This window comes from Rhea americana, unplaced genomic scaffold, assembly GCF_003343005.1.
Source record: "Rhea americana isolate MKP2758 unplaced genomic scaffold, rheAme1 scaffold_10, whole genome shotgun sequence".
In the NCBI taxonomy this organism is placed as follows: Eukaryota; Metazoa; Chordata; class Aves; order Rheiformes; family Rheidae; genus Rhea; species Rhea americana.
The window spans coordinates 8,248,941-8,262,468 of NW_028185039.1; the positions used below are offsets into that span (position 1 = coordinate 8,248,941).

A 13,528-nucleotide genomic window follows, 5' to 3' on the forward strand; every position below is an offset into this window, starting at 1 on the left:
GCCCTTTAAAAGAGGGAGGGGAAAAGAGGAAAAAAAATGAAGACGCCTGAATGTCTCCTGCCAAAAGTACAGAGCGCATCTCAGTTGCGGCGGCTCTGCTAAACTTGATCAAGGGGTATTTCACGCGATAGAGAGCTGCCGGGCTTTTATTAACTGCGGTGGGAACAAGTTGCAGGATGAAATCCAGGGATTAAAGGACCTATTTTCCACTTCGTTGTCTGCAAAGGAATCTACTGAAATGACTTTGAGGATCTTAAAGCTGGAACTATGTGGAGGGAGAATGCAGTAAGTATTTCCCTTTCTGGCTGGCACTAATTCGCTCTTAGGAGTTGYGAAAGGGCTCTGGGCTGCAGAATGACACACACGCATATAAACGTTGCAGTCTTTCCCTATTTAATTCTTGGGTCTTAGTTTCTAGTCAGCATTCGGGAACCTTTAGGAAATGCTAGTTTTCTTTGCTGAACGTGCTATCAGCCTAAATTTAAATGTGGTTCCTTTAAGAGGTATCTTTAAAATATACATATTTGCTGGAAATACTGAAGAAGCAATCTAAGCCTTTGGGGGAGTGATTTGCTAGTGCGTATCTCCCTGGGTTTGCTTATGATAAACTCATTCCGAACCTGTTCTGTTTGAAAGCTCAAAAGAAGCTTTATCCCATACTGATTTAGCTGTTTTCTAGATTATGCTTGTTTTGAACCTGTCAAGAAAACTCCAGTCCTTGATCATGTGAATTAGTTTGCTTCTGGCTGTTCCTCCCCGCTCGGATGTCTCTCCCCCGTGGAGCCCGAGCCCGTACATTTCTGTTGGAAGCGGGCAGACAGTTGAGCGCAGTATTCCCTGACCTGGATAGGATGGGGACGATTTCCAGGAAGGCTGGCTTCACACCCTTCTCTTGGGAAAGGGCTTACGACTATTTTTCAGTACCCCCTCCTCAGCTTTGAATGCAGCCACTTTGTTTCACACGCCACACGCGACAGGATTTTGTTGTTTCCCYGTTAAATCCCCGCCCTGGCTAACGGCTTCTCCCCGTCTCGCCCCGTGCAGAGCCCCTCCGCCCGGCTCGCCGTGCCTCTAGCTGCGCCSCCCGGACGCCATGGGGCTCGCGGCCCGCGGCCGGCACCGCGCCTGCGGCGAGCGGCGCGGAGGCCGCCCCTGAGCCCGGCAGCCGCCGCTCCGTCTCCTGAGGCGCTGGGTACGTGCGGGGCGCGGCGCGGCCGCCGGGGGGCGCCGTCGCGCCGCGGCCGCCGAGCCGCGCGGGCTCCCGGCGCGGGGCGCTTCGCTGGGGAGGTAGCACCGCTCCGGAGGCGGGGGAACGGGTGGCTGGGCTTTGCCTTTCCTTCCTCCTTTCTTTCTTCACATTTCTTATTTTTTTTCTTCTTTTTTTTCTGGGGTTTGGAGGAAGCCGAAACTGCTTCGTGTCTGCGGGGGTTTAGGTTTAACTATTTATACCGCTTGCTTTGCTACCTCGGCCGCTGCAGCGGTGAGATCTGGCACGCAGTGCAGTGACTTCGGAAGCACAGTGCAATTGATTTGCAATTAGATGGTCTCTTAAGTGCTCATCCTCCTGTCTGCTCTGAAAGGAGGTGATGATACAGCAAGCGCTTGTCTTGGTGTGTGTTTCAGCGGCAGATGAGTCTGACTAATGGAGCTGCGCTTGGCAGGATCAGAGGGGAGATCTTAAAAATGCCACCCCTGATTGGACAGCCTTGCTGTTTTCTGCAAGATGCTTCGCAACAAGGTTGACTTTATGTGGTACAGGGACTCCTGTCTTGCAGCTAATAGAGTGCCAGTTATGGGGGTGGAAATCCCCCAGGGCACAGAAACCGAGGGAGATCTTGCAGAGTCAGAGCTTTCTCCCCCTTCTCCTTCCTCCAGACAGTTCAGATCACTTCTTCCATGGCTCATCTCTCTCCTCATCCTACTCTCTCTATATTCAGCCCCCTACAGAGATTCAGTGAAGGCGTGAGGTAAACCAATGCAGCGTTGCTCATTTATGGAATACCCTCCCCTTCAACACCAGTGACAACTTTGAGTCCGAGATCAGCACTTCTGAGACGCTCAAACGAATGCCATGTAAAAGGAGGGAGAAGAATTAAGATAGAATATATGCTTCTGAACCTGTTCTAGAAATGCAGTAGATTTCTGCACAAGCAGCAGCTCTCTCTTAGAGAGATCTTCAGAATTAAAACAGCATGTTTCTGGGGTGCTGTGAGATGTATGGAATATGCAGACTGGAGTTTCCAGCAGACCTCTGGCTCACTTCTATCATTTTAAGGGAAAGCACCTGTAAATTTTGAATAGCTGTTTAAGACAAAGGAATCCAGATTTATGTGTTACCTTTTGTAGGAGGATAAGGTTAAAGAGAAGGATGTCTTTTTTTAATGGTTTCAGTCATTTAAATTTTTTTAGACATCCAAGAAGCATTTTAATCGGTCTCTCCTCTGAAATTGAGCTATATTTTTTGCCTTCCTTGTGGGAGACCAGTTATAATATTATCAGTTATTGGCAAGGCAGCTTTTTGGTGGGAGGTAAGAGGTTTGAATTGAAACTGAGGTGAAGAAGGCATTGTGAGAAGCTGCTAAAGTCTGCATTGTGTCCAGATGTTTTCTGTTTAAAAACTTCATTGGAGATACACAGTGTATATGTATTTTTTCCTCTCTTTACTTTTTCTTTTTTTCTTATGCAATGTGATCACTTTTACAGGGTACAAAGCTGGCAAAGATGAAGAAAATTGGCTGTGCTCTCCTGGTACTCCAAGCTCTTCTGGCGCCTTTGGATCTTGTTCATGGAGCAGAGAAAAGTTATCCCATCCTTAACATTGCAGTGATTTTGGGAAGGACCAAGTATATCACGGAAAGAGATATCAGAGCTCTCTGGACCAGGGAAATGTCAGCAGACCTGACTGTTGATGTCAATGTAGTGACCCTTTTGGTGAACCAGACAGACCCTAAAAGCATCATAACACATGTTTGTGACTTGATGTCAGGCACCAAGATCCATGGAGTGGTTTTTGGAGATGATACTGACCAGGAGGCAGTAGCTCAGATTTTGGATTTTATTTCATCTCAGACTTTTATTCCAATTCTTGGAATTCATGGCGGGGCCTCCATGATAATGGCAGATAAGGTAGGAGAACTTATTCAAAGCTTTTGGTAGTCTAATGTACTTCACTGTTAGTCTGTAGTGAATAATCACTGCATGCAGCTCAGAAAAGGAGACTCTAAAAGTCTCCTTTGTACTTTGAAAAAGAAAAAAGAAATGGAGCAGTGTGCTCCTTGACTGCTCATCAAATATTCTGAGATATTTTAGGGTTCATGTCTGAAACTCAACTTTCTTGCATTGTAAAAGTTGTTCTAATGAAATTTTACTCTCCACCAAACTGAATGGTGGTTAGCTTAGAAGTCTTGTTAGCAAATATGACAATTTGCTTTAAAAGCAAAAATGAAATAGGCCAATAAAATGATTATATGGAGAAGATAAAAAATTATAAACGAATACTATTCTGCCGTGCTCATAAAGGTAGTAGTAGTAATAGGACGTTAATGTTAGACTGGTGGTTTGTGATCTGCTGTAGTCCATAAATTAAGAACTCTGGCAAACCTGAACCACCTCTTATTTTCACTGTATTCATTAAGTTGAAGCTTTACTAACTGTATTCTTTTAACTTCCTACTACATGAAAAAAATCTACAGTGTGGTTGCTGAACTCTGGAGATAATGACAAATTTGTTTCGTTGGAAAACACTTCTTTATATAATCTGTTGTAAGGCTGTGGGATGACAGACATTAGTGACTCATGTATCCAGCTCATCTTCCCTAACGCTGTAACAATTCTTTTAATTCTCTACTGTCACTGCCCGTTTGATCTGTAAAGTGATCAGGGCTCTGGTTCTGGAAACAGCAGGTGCTTAGCACCTCCTAGGACTAAGCCCCGTGGCAGGGGCTGCTGCGTGGCCCCCGCGAGGTGAGGGGCCCGAGCCGAGGAGCGCTGGCTGCGTCGAACAGGATAGCTGACCCACCCGGGGGTGGCACGTGGGAAGCCTTCCAGCACAGCAGGCTTTTCCATGTTAATCATAACTCATTTCTTGATGCTTGTACCTTTAGGGTTTCTTATTCATTGTAAGTGGCTTTTGAATAGGACTTAAAGAGTTCTCTGACTCCAGCTGAGAAAGTAGTCCAGGTTTGTTCCCTAAGCTGGGGGAAAAGGCTGCGGGAGAGATGCAATGATTAGTTGCAGTGGAGGACTCAGTGTTGCACTTTCCAAACTTTTTCTCCCTTTGTTAACTGGGATTAGTATTTTGAACAACCTGCCTTTAAAACTTACGTCATATGAAGGTCAAAGTAGTAAGTGCTGAATTATTGAGGAGAGTCTATAACAATAACCTCGACATCTTGATTAATACTGAGAGATCATTACAGTCAATGCTGCTAACTTAAATGTAACTGCGGTGACGAAGTTACAGCAACAGTTAATTCATATGCTTTTAATTACTGTACAGATACCCCTCTCTTTTTCAAACTGTATTATATGTATATTTAGGCATTTTATTTAATACCTAATTTACCCAGTTTTCCCTACTGGTATAAAAATATTTGGAACTCAAGATCCCAGGCACCGTGAGTGATGGAATACTGGGAAAAATCCTTATGGATTCAACTTCATGGTCTGTAGCTGATGCAGGATGTTACAGATACAGATTTTTTTTTTTTTTTAATGCTTATGTAGGGGGTTCTAGAAAGTGAAATAGGCTGTATTTTTCCTTTCTCAGTATGTTGTTAATATTTCTGTCATACATTAACGTTGTCATTATATCACTGCCTCTGCTTTTAAGGCTTATTGCCATTTGCTGGTAAAATGCTTTCTTGCCGAAACTTGGCTTCTAAGAGTCCTCTTGGGAAATCAAAATTGTTCTGTTGTGTATTAAGACAATCTAACAGAGCTGTCTTCCATAGGTTGAATTGGCTGAAGGAAGTGTTTGTTCATGTAACTAAAATTGCCTTAATGTTTAACTTGACTTTTGTAATGAGCAGTGTGTTTTGCAACTGGATTTAGACCATCACAGTAATGAGGCTTGCATGTGTCTTTCAATTAACCATTCATTTGGGAATGAATCCCTAGTAGCTGAAGCTAAAATTTACAGTGTTGTCATAAAGGCAGAAGAGATGAAATCTGAGGGAGAAGCACRGGACTGAAAATGTAAAAATGCGTCTCCCAAGTCAGTGTTAGGATTTCAGTTGAAAGACATGGATGCTTGCTAATTACAAAGCTGATCAGTGTTTAGGGTCTGCTCTTCTGTCTCATACACTGAAATCCCTGGATATGCTTAAAAAAATGCTTGATCTCACTGCTGCTTGTGGATGTAGCTGAAGCTGGTTTAATCCCCACCTCTAGCTTTTTAATAGGGCCATTTCATTTATGTCCTGATTGTGTGGCTCTAATAGATATTTTCCTCCTGTGTGGAGTTACACTGGTACTGTTACAGATGACTTCAAAATATGTGCATGTGTGTAGGTCGTACCTCCATGTCTGTGGTCTGCCAAGCACTGGGGACGCAAAGGCAGCACCACGCTATGCCAGGCAGTCGTTACGTTGTGCTTCTTAACTGTCCTAAATGGGAGCCTCGCTGGAGTCACTGGAGTGAGACTCTGTAATGTTCTATACTTCTGAAGACTTCGTAGGAATGGCCCTAAGGGAATAAGCTAACCGTAGTCTATGTTGTTAAAAAGGACTGCATTGATGTGAACTTCACTGGAAGATCCATCTTTTTAAGGAAAAAAAAAAAGTTGTTCTAGGTTTCTAAACATTATGTACACAGAAATTCAAAGGATGCAATGGGAAACATCACAGGGCACAGCGCTCGGGAAGTGCTCAGTCCCCACACAAACGTCTGTTCTGAGCACCGCGGCTGTGCTTGGTGCGTGGTTTTGAACACCTCCTCTCCAGCCCACTTGGCTAGTACTCTGCCTYAGTTCGGTAGAAGTTTGGCTGCAAGAAGATCTGTGCTATGAAAATCACAGCAGGCGTGTGAAGCCAACGAAACTGATGCCATTTTTGAACCTGTCTGACCTGTCTTCATCTAACATCTGTTGTCAGGATCCTACCAATAAACCAATGTGACATTTCTAGGAYGTATGGGATCTACCTGCAGCCAGTTGCGCTGTCAACGTACCCTCTGGACAGTGCATCCCACTCTGCCTCCCGCTGATTTTATGACTCGCCGTTGTCAGGAGCTCTCTTGCCAGCAGGCTGCTCCTTGGCTTTGGTCCCTGATTCTCACAGACGCAAAACATACTCAGGTGCGGGACGGGCTGCTGGAACAAGATTGTGTCCAGGGCACCTGTGCCAACCTGCTGTGCACGAGCAGTGCTTTGGAGGATGCTGAAAAGAGACTGACTGTGCATTTTGCATCCTGAAATTTTAGAGATCTCAAACCAAAAACACTGTTTACAACTTTTTCCTGACTTGAATGTTTGATTTTAAACCTAGTTATGTTTGTTTTGCCCCATGCAATCATTATAATGATAGTGTTTATGATACCTTTCTAAAATGGAACATCATGGTTAGTCCTGTGAGAATAATGCAAGGTTGTACAAAATAGTTTCCTTCACAAGCGATGGGAAAAGCTCATATGTATTGTAAGCACATTTAGAAGTACTTAGCATCTTTGAACCACACTGCTTTTGCTTAATTTTGCATGTTACAAAATTAAATCTTTTTAAAATTCTCATTAGAAACCTTCCTGAAAGACACAAAAACTTGAAGAAGTATCTTAGTATAGCAGAAGCACTGACATATGCATATGCATAGCTAAATAGCATTAAAGTTGGGAGTAGTTTTCCTGTAGGAGTCAAATAAAGTGATGCTTCTGGAAACAGCTCTAGAAGTGTTAAGTAAAAATAAAAAAAGTCTTTGCTTCCCCCCCAAATAAGTACTATTTATGGTTAAATTATCACTACCAAGTATATTCTTTCTGCTGACAAGAGCCTCACTGTCTCCTGTACAGCTGTAGGCTGCCAACCTGGGCTCGTTTAGGTATGTCAGTGCCTTGTACCGGAAACCCAAGCTGGACGCACAGTTCCAGGTGAGGCCCCACGAGCACCAAGGAGAGGGGATTAAGCGCTTCCGTCGGCCGGCTGAGCTCTTGCTTGGGCAGCCCGGTGTCTGGTTAGGCTCTGCCGCCGGAAGGGTGCACTGCTGACTCAAGTTGAGCGTGTTCCCCAGGCCGCCATGCCTGATCGTACTTCAGGGATATTTGTTAAGACATCTAACTGAGAATAAGTAGCGAGGGAAATTCTTGTATACTTTGTAGAATCTTTTTTTGTGTGGATAGTTTTCAGGTATTTCACTGAAGTACTGGCAGGTATTTGCATTACCTGTCATTTTCATCTCGTGAGAGATCTATCCAGGATTGCTTTGTTTTTTCTTGTTCCTGAGATGCAAAAAGTCATACTGCACTGGTATGCCCAACCTTGTAAATGTGAGCAGTGCACGTCCCGTCTCCTGGCTCTAGTACCGAGAATTTACATTTCCTGATCAGCATGTAACTTTGTGCTAAGCTCTGAAGGTTCCTCTATGTGTCTTGCAACTTTTTTGCAATGCATCCATTTTGTGGTGTCCACATTGAAGCAGTATTAAAAAAAAAAAAAAAAAAAAAGGCTGCCACACAACTTTGCTTACATGCTAAGGAATGTTTCAGTTCTTATGCTTTGAAAATTTTTGTGGTGAATGGCAGGAGAGTTTGGGTTTCTTTGTTACTGCAGAGTCTCTGCTGGAGATCCTTGTTCAGGGAACRTGCTTGTCTATTTGTGAATTACAGAGTGTGCTTATAGAGACTGTCCAGCTAATGTGGTTGATCCAGAAAAGAGATCTCATATTTTTACAGAAAATCTTAAATATAAATTTTATAATTTGCCTTTACTGATAACTGCTGCTAACACGAATATGGTACTACACTCCTGAGCATTATATTAACTTTGGTTTAGGTTGATTCTACAAAAGATTAAACAATTAAAGTGTAGATTAAAAAATAGCTATATTCATTTAACTTCTATTTCATATCTAGAAATAATGTCTTGCACTTTCCCCAGCTTGGTTCCATTGTATGTAAGTAATATTTCCAGCTTTTGCCTCTTGTAAAAGGAGCAGCTAAACATGATTTATTTCCTTCTTTCTACTGCTATGGGAAGCATAACTTTCARAAATTGAGTTTTATTTTGAACTGCAACAAAAATGTTGTGTAGACCTCTTCTTGCAAATCTGTGYTCACTTGACCATGTCCACAGAAATCGATAAGACTATATGTACTTAAAGTTTTCTTGCACAACAGTGAAGATTTTCATTATCTGCAGTATTATCTTCTGTGCCTATGTACCATAATCATTGTTAATACTGAATGGTTRCAATTATGCTTGAAATCTATGTCTTACTGAGCTGAATGAAGTGAACTTATGCAATTTTTTCTGCTGTTTTTTAACTGGAGCCAGTGCTCTGTGAGCCTGAGATGGTTATGGTGCAGCTTTTTACATTACTGGTTTACATTACTACGCTTGTGCCATCAGCACTATCAGAAAGTGAGCTTGGTGAGTGGGAGCTGCAGTGTTTGCTGCTTCAGCAAAGCTATGTCTTAGAGAACTTGAAGGAACATCATATTCCTGACATGATCTGAGCTTTCTCTCTTCCCCTCTACTGCCTTTTTCTTTGTTGTGAAGGATTTTCCTGCTTATTTCTGAATAATGACATTTTCCCCTCATTCTTGTCCTCATAAAAGTTTCCYTCTTTATTGGGCAAGGGAGAGCGTGAGGGTTTTTCTGGGATGCTGTGAAGGTAGTCTTCAGCTGTTGCTTTCATAGAGTTGGAGGGTGKCATAATCAGTTTAACTTATCCAGGTGGAAGGTGGATAATTTTGAAGAGCTTGGGAATTTCTGTAACTGATAAGCACGGGAAACAAAACTTCTCTGTGGTTAATGTAGATGTAACACCATGTTATAAAGTTTACTTGGATTTTGAAGTAGCTCTGCTATGGATAAGCTCACAATTCCTACTTTTAGCTTGCTGGAGTTGACACAGTTGCAGCTGAGCCTAGGATGCAGGAGGTGATCCTATAAACCACATTTAGGAGAGTGGAGCACGTGGCTTCATTAGGATCCCAGTCACTTGCAGTAAGACCAAAGTATTTTCATCTCAGAAATACCATTTTCTTTCTTTTCAAACTGTCTGTTCTTATAGTTCTTGAAAATAGAAATCCATAAGTGCATCAGTTTGAGCACTAACACTTCAGAACTGCTAGTACGTCCCTGTTGTGGACCGTCCATGCAATCTATCTAAATTATTGCCTATCTCATAGGTAAGTATAACAGAGCAGTCTCCTGAGCTGTAAAAGCAGGACCTCAGACCTTCAGCATAACTTCCTGCTTGTAGGCATTCCTGGTGGCATATTTGGAAGATTTTTTTTTTTTAATCTTTTATTTTTTTTCCCAAGGATATTCCCAGATATAAAATCCAAGATGATTTCCTTTAAGCTATAAAATAATAATAGGACTAACAAAGCAAAAAAGGTATTTTTGGCAGTCAGAATATATCTAGAGAGTATCATACCTGAAAATATTCATTCTAATAAAAGTATGCAGTGTGCAGAACAGAAAGGCATCAGCATTATGTGTCAAACATTTTTATTTTGCAATGTCCATCTCTTAATTGTTTTTGAAAGCATGCTTGCATTATCTGAATGGACAATTCAATAATGTTTTGTATTTGCCACCTATCTGAAATAACAATTTAATTTTAAGAAATTCTTTTGGATTTATTTCTTTAATTATACATTTTTGGCTGCTTAGAATATGTCCTGRATTTATCTGACTACATTGGTAAAGTGCAAAGAGCTTTACATAGATGAAAAGAGAAACCTTGCAGTCTTCAACTTTTTTTTTCCTGTTAAAAATTACGTGATCATCTAAGCCAGCTATTTTCTTTCTTTTTTTTTCCTTTTTTATTTTTTTTTCCCCTCCTCCTCTGCCTCCGCTCTTCCTGGAGCTATGAAGTTGTGTGGATTTTATTGAGGGAGCCCAGCCTGGATTGTCTCCAAACCATCTGTCACCATATTGTTTGTTTAAATCCTTGGGATATTTTCTTCAGTACTTCACTGAAATAAATAAATAAAAATGGAGCAGCATCATTGGCCACTTATATTAGATTTAGACTTAACRTCCTTAGGAGAAAAACTCTGTGCTTGCAATTCAGGCACACGGGTTAGATTTTTTTTTTTTTTTTTTAACAAAAAGACCTGATTTAATTCCTGTTAATAAAGAGAGTCCCTCTGCCGGCTGCGGGTGTTGTGGTGGGGCTGGTGCCTGTCGTGGTGCGGGTGTGCGGCCCGGCCCGGCTGCCCCTGGGCCCCGGGAAAAGGCTTTGCTCACTCCTGTCGACACGGAGTGGTCAGCAAGCGTCCTCTGGGTGCTCGTGCTCAAAGAAGGCACGTAGTGATGTATCACCAGCTGTCGCAAGACTTGATACGCCGGGTCAGAGAAAAGCTGAGACCCACAGGCTGCGGGCAAAATCCAGCGCTGGAAATAAGACTGGTTGGATGGGGAATATTTTGGAGAGAAATTAAATGGAAGTGTCTGGAAAAAATGGTATGTAAAAACTGAACTAGTAGGAAAACTAGCCTGCTTCTTGACACGCAAGCACAATATCTAAGTTGCAAATGTCAGGTTCTTGGTATGGAGCAGCTGCGACCTGGGTGCATGATGCAGCTCGTGACGTACCTCTGTTTTCCTCTGTGCTTTACATACACGTGATCAAAAACCTGAGTSTCCAGAGAGAGAGAGAAGGAGATCCCAAATGTCGAAGTGATTTCTTACTCAGGGAGGAGCTGAATTCCTCTCGGGAAAAGCGTGTAGCTCCTGCGACTCTGGGCCCGCCGCTCCCTGGCGAGGTGGGCTGAGCAGCCGCTCCTAGGGCTACCTGACCAGCCTTCACAGCTTCTTCAAAAAGCAAGTTTCTTTCCCAAATTTGTGACTAACATTTTGTTTGAGGATTTACTATTTAAATGTCACACATAGATTAAAGAAATCATTCATAAATATATATATCTAGACAACGTATGCGATCAAAGCCATTCCTCCTCCACTAGCCTGCTTAGTAGCCAGAGGCTGAGCTAAAACTGATCTCAGGTATGTTGCTGGTTTTCTAGGTCACAAACTGCTAGACTTGGGCGGTGGCGAACACTGATATTATATATTTACAGAATGGAGAACATTTAGCAAGACTGACCAATAGCAAAAGTTCTGTGCTGCATTTGTCTCTTAATTTTTTTTCCTTTCCTGATTTCAGTTTTTGACTACAGTGTGCCAAGAAGCATATTGGATGACTGTAGATGGGATTTGGTTAAAATATGGTAATAATATTCTGCAAACAACTCCAGAATGACTTTTATGACTTTTAAAAGTCATCTTTTGCTTCATATTTAGGCAGATCTGGTTGTGGAAAGCTAATTCTGTGAATTCTGTGKTTTTTTTTTAATTCAAAATTATTTTTTTTAATTTTTTAATATTTATTTTTTTTATATATGTTCTTCTTTTTTCTTTCTTCCCAATTCTCTTACTGAAATCAAGGAGAGAGAATGTGAGAGTAAAATATTTGTGTTCTGAGAAAAAGTTTAAAAAGCATGAGGAAGTAAGTTGATTTACTGAAATTTGGGGAAAAAGCCATAAACACACTCGGATTAGCCCAATAAAGCAGACTTTTCACATGGAAATTAAGAAGTGAAAGTTGGCTCGGAGAGTGTACATCTTTCAGCTTTAAAATGGTGTATCTTTTGATGTGGGATTTTATGAGTAAGCTCCCATGCAGAGCTATTTCATTACAAGATGACTCTTAAAGTCGGTGTTTTAAGCTATCTCCATCGTAGTTTTGGGGAAGTAATTTCATCTTTGGCTTTTAATGCAGACAGTCTGGGCTGTTTCCTTGTCACTGGCAGGTCACCTGCTGCGACGTGGCTGAGAGGACCGCTGCTGGTCTTGCTCCACGGCCGGTGGAGCCTCCKAATAGTCTGCCTTTTGTGGGTCTTGCAGGACAGAGTATTGCTATAAAYGTTTCACTCAAGGGTTTGCTGGGTGAGAAGCTGCTTATCGTCTCATCTGTTTCCTTTTCTGGACGGTATTTATTTCTTCTAGTGCCCTAAATTCTGTTTTGGGATTCTCTGACAGTAATTTTGGTGATGTAAAGTTTTGACCATTTGTATTACCAACTTTCCCTTGCGTATGACTAGAATTAACAATAGGAATGGTTTGTTTTCACTACATTGATTTTGTGCCTGGTGGAAACCCATTGCATATGTATAAACCACTATGAAAGAGGAAGGAGCAAGGATTTTATTGCCACCTTCCAGCTCAACACAATTTACAATACAATTAGGAACGACAGTTATAATTGGATAAACAGAAAATAGAATTAAGATAATCTCTTCTAAGTGCACAACATTCCTATAACGAGTTGCTTTTAGGAATTGCAGAAACATATAATTACCAAACAATTACATGTTATTTTTTGTGTGTGAGGCTAATTAAGAGTTCTGGGTAAATTGTGTTGGCAGAAGCACCACAGCTATGTGAAGCACCTAATTGGGAAGAGATAAGGCTTGTGAATTCATCATAAGAAAACAGATGCAAAAACTCTGGAAACCGCCTGTGTTCTAGTCAAGTACCGTTTAGGATGGTCTGTTTTATTTTAGATAGTCAGCATTATCTTTGTAGTAATTAAACTAGCCATGTCCGTTTTGTTTTGATCCATTTGCCATCCCCTCCTCCGTCTGTATGTATTTTAACAATTTATCTGCAAAATGGCTGAAATTCTCTGTTGTGGAATCTGGTTTCTTACAAAAGACGTTGTTGGATGGCTGTAACGCTTAGTATGCAAAACACGAAGCTGTAACACTTAACTATGTAACAGCAAATTGAATTGGTACAGAAGTTGTAAAAAGAAACATTTGCTTAGTTTGCTTGCTCTTAGACTGTTTTTCTTATGCAGACCTTTCTATATGCAAATCTCTTTCTACCAAACAGCTGCTTCAAAACCTCATCCTCTTGTTGTCTTCCTTTTTGTCCCATCTATTTGCTATTCTTACTTTATACTTGGCCATGACTCTAGCCTTAGAGTGACTTCCTCCACCCCAGATTTACTGCGTTGGTATGCTTCTAGCTGAAGCCGGGTTGGCTGTGGGAGATTATGCCTCTTGGCTTCAAATTATGTATCCCTTAGCMCAGGGGTACTGGGATGCTTTCACTGTATGTGTAGAGCAGAGATGATGGTTGTACTAAAGTAAGACTAATTGGAGCAAATCACATTTCTCTGGAATCACAAGGAGAAAGTAGGAACGGTTATGGTGTTAAGCCAAGCCTATTTATAGTTAATAAGCAGATAAATAGAGAAAAGTTGAGCAACTAAACCAAGTGAGCTAGGACAGCCTTGGTGGAGAACTGAGGAGGTGATAACGTAGCAACAGAAATCACTCATCTGTAATGGAAGTGGTCTA

At 41.7% G+C, this 13,528-nt stretch overlaps 1 protein-coding gene across 1 annotated transcript in view; it reads left to right on the top strand.

Moving 5' to 3' along the window:
• Positions 1-2,721: 2,721 nt before the first annotated feature.
• GRIN2A (glutamate ionotropic receptor NMDA type subunit 2A) overlaps positions 2,722-13,528 on the top strand; it is a 177,071-nt gene continuing 166,264 nt past the window's right edge. The window contains exon 1 of the mRNA XM_085300716.1: positions 2,722-3,126. Coding sequence (XP_085156842.1) covers positions 2,722-3,126 — 405 coding nt within the window. The remainder of the gene's footprint in view (positions 3,127-13,528) is intronic.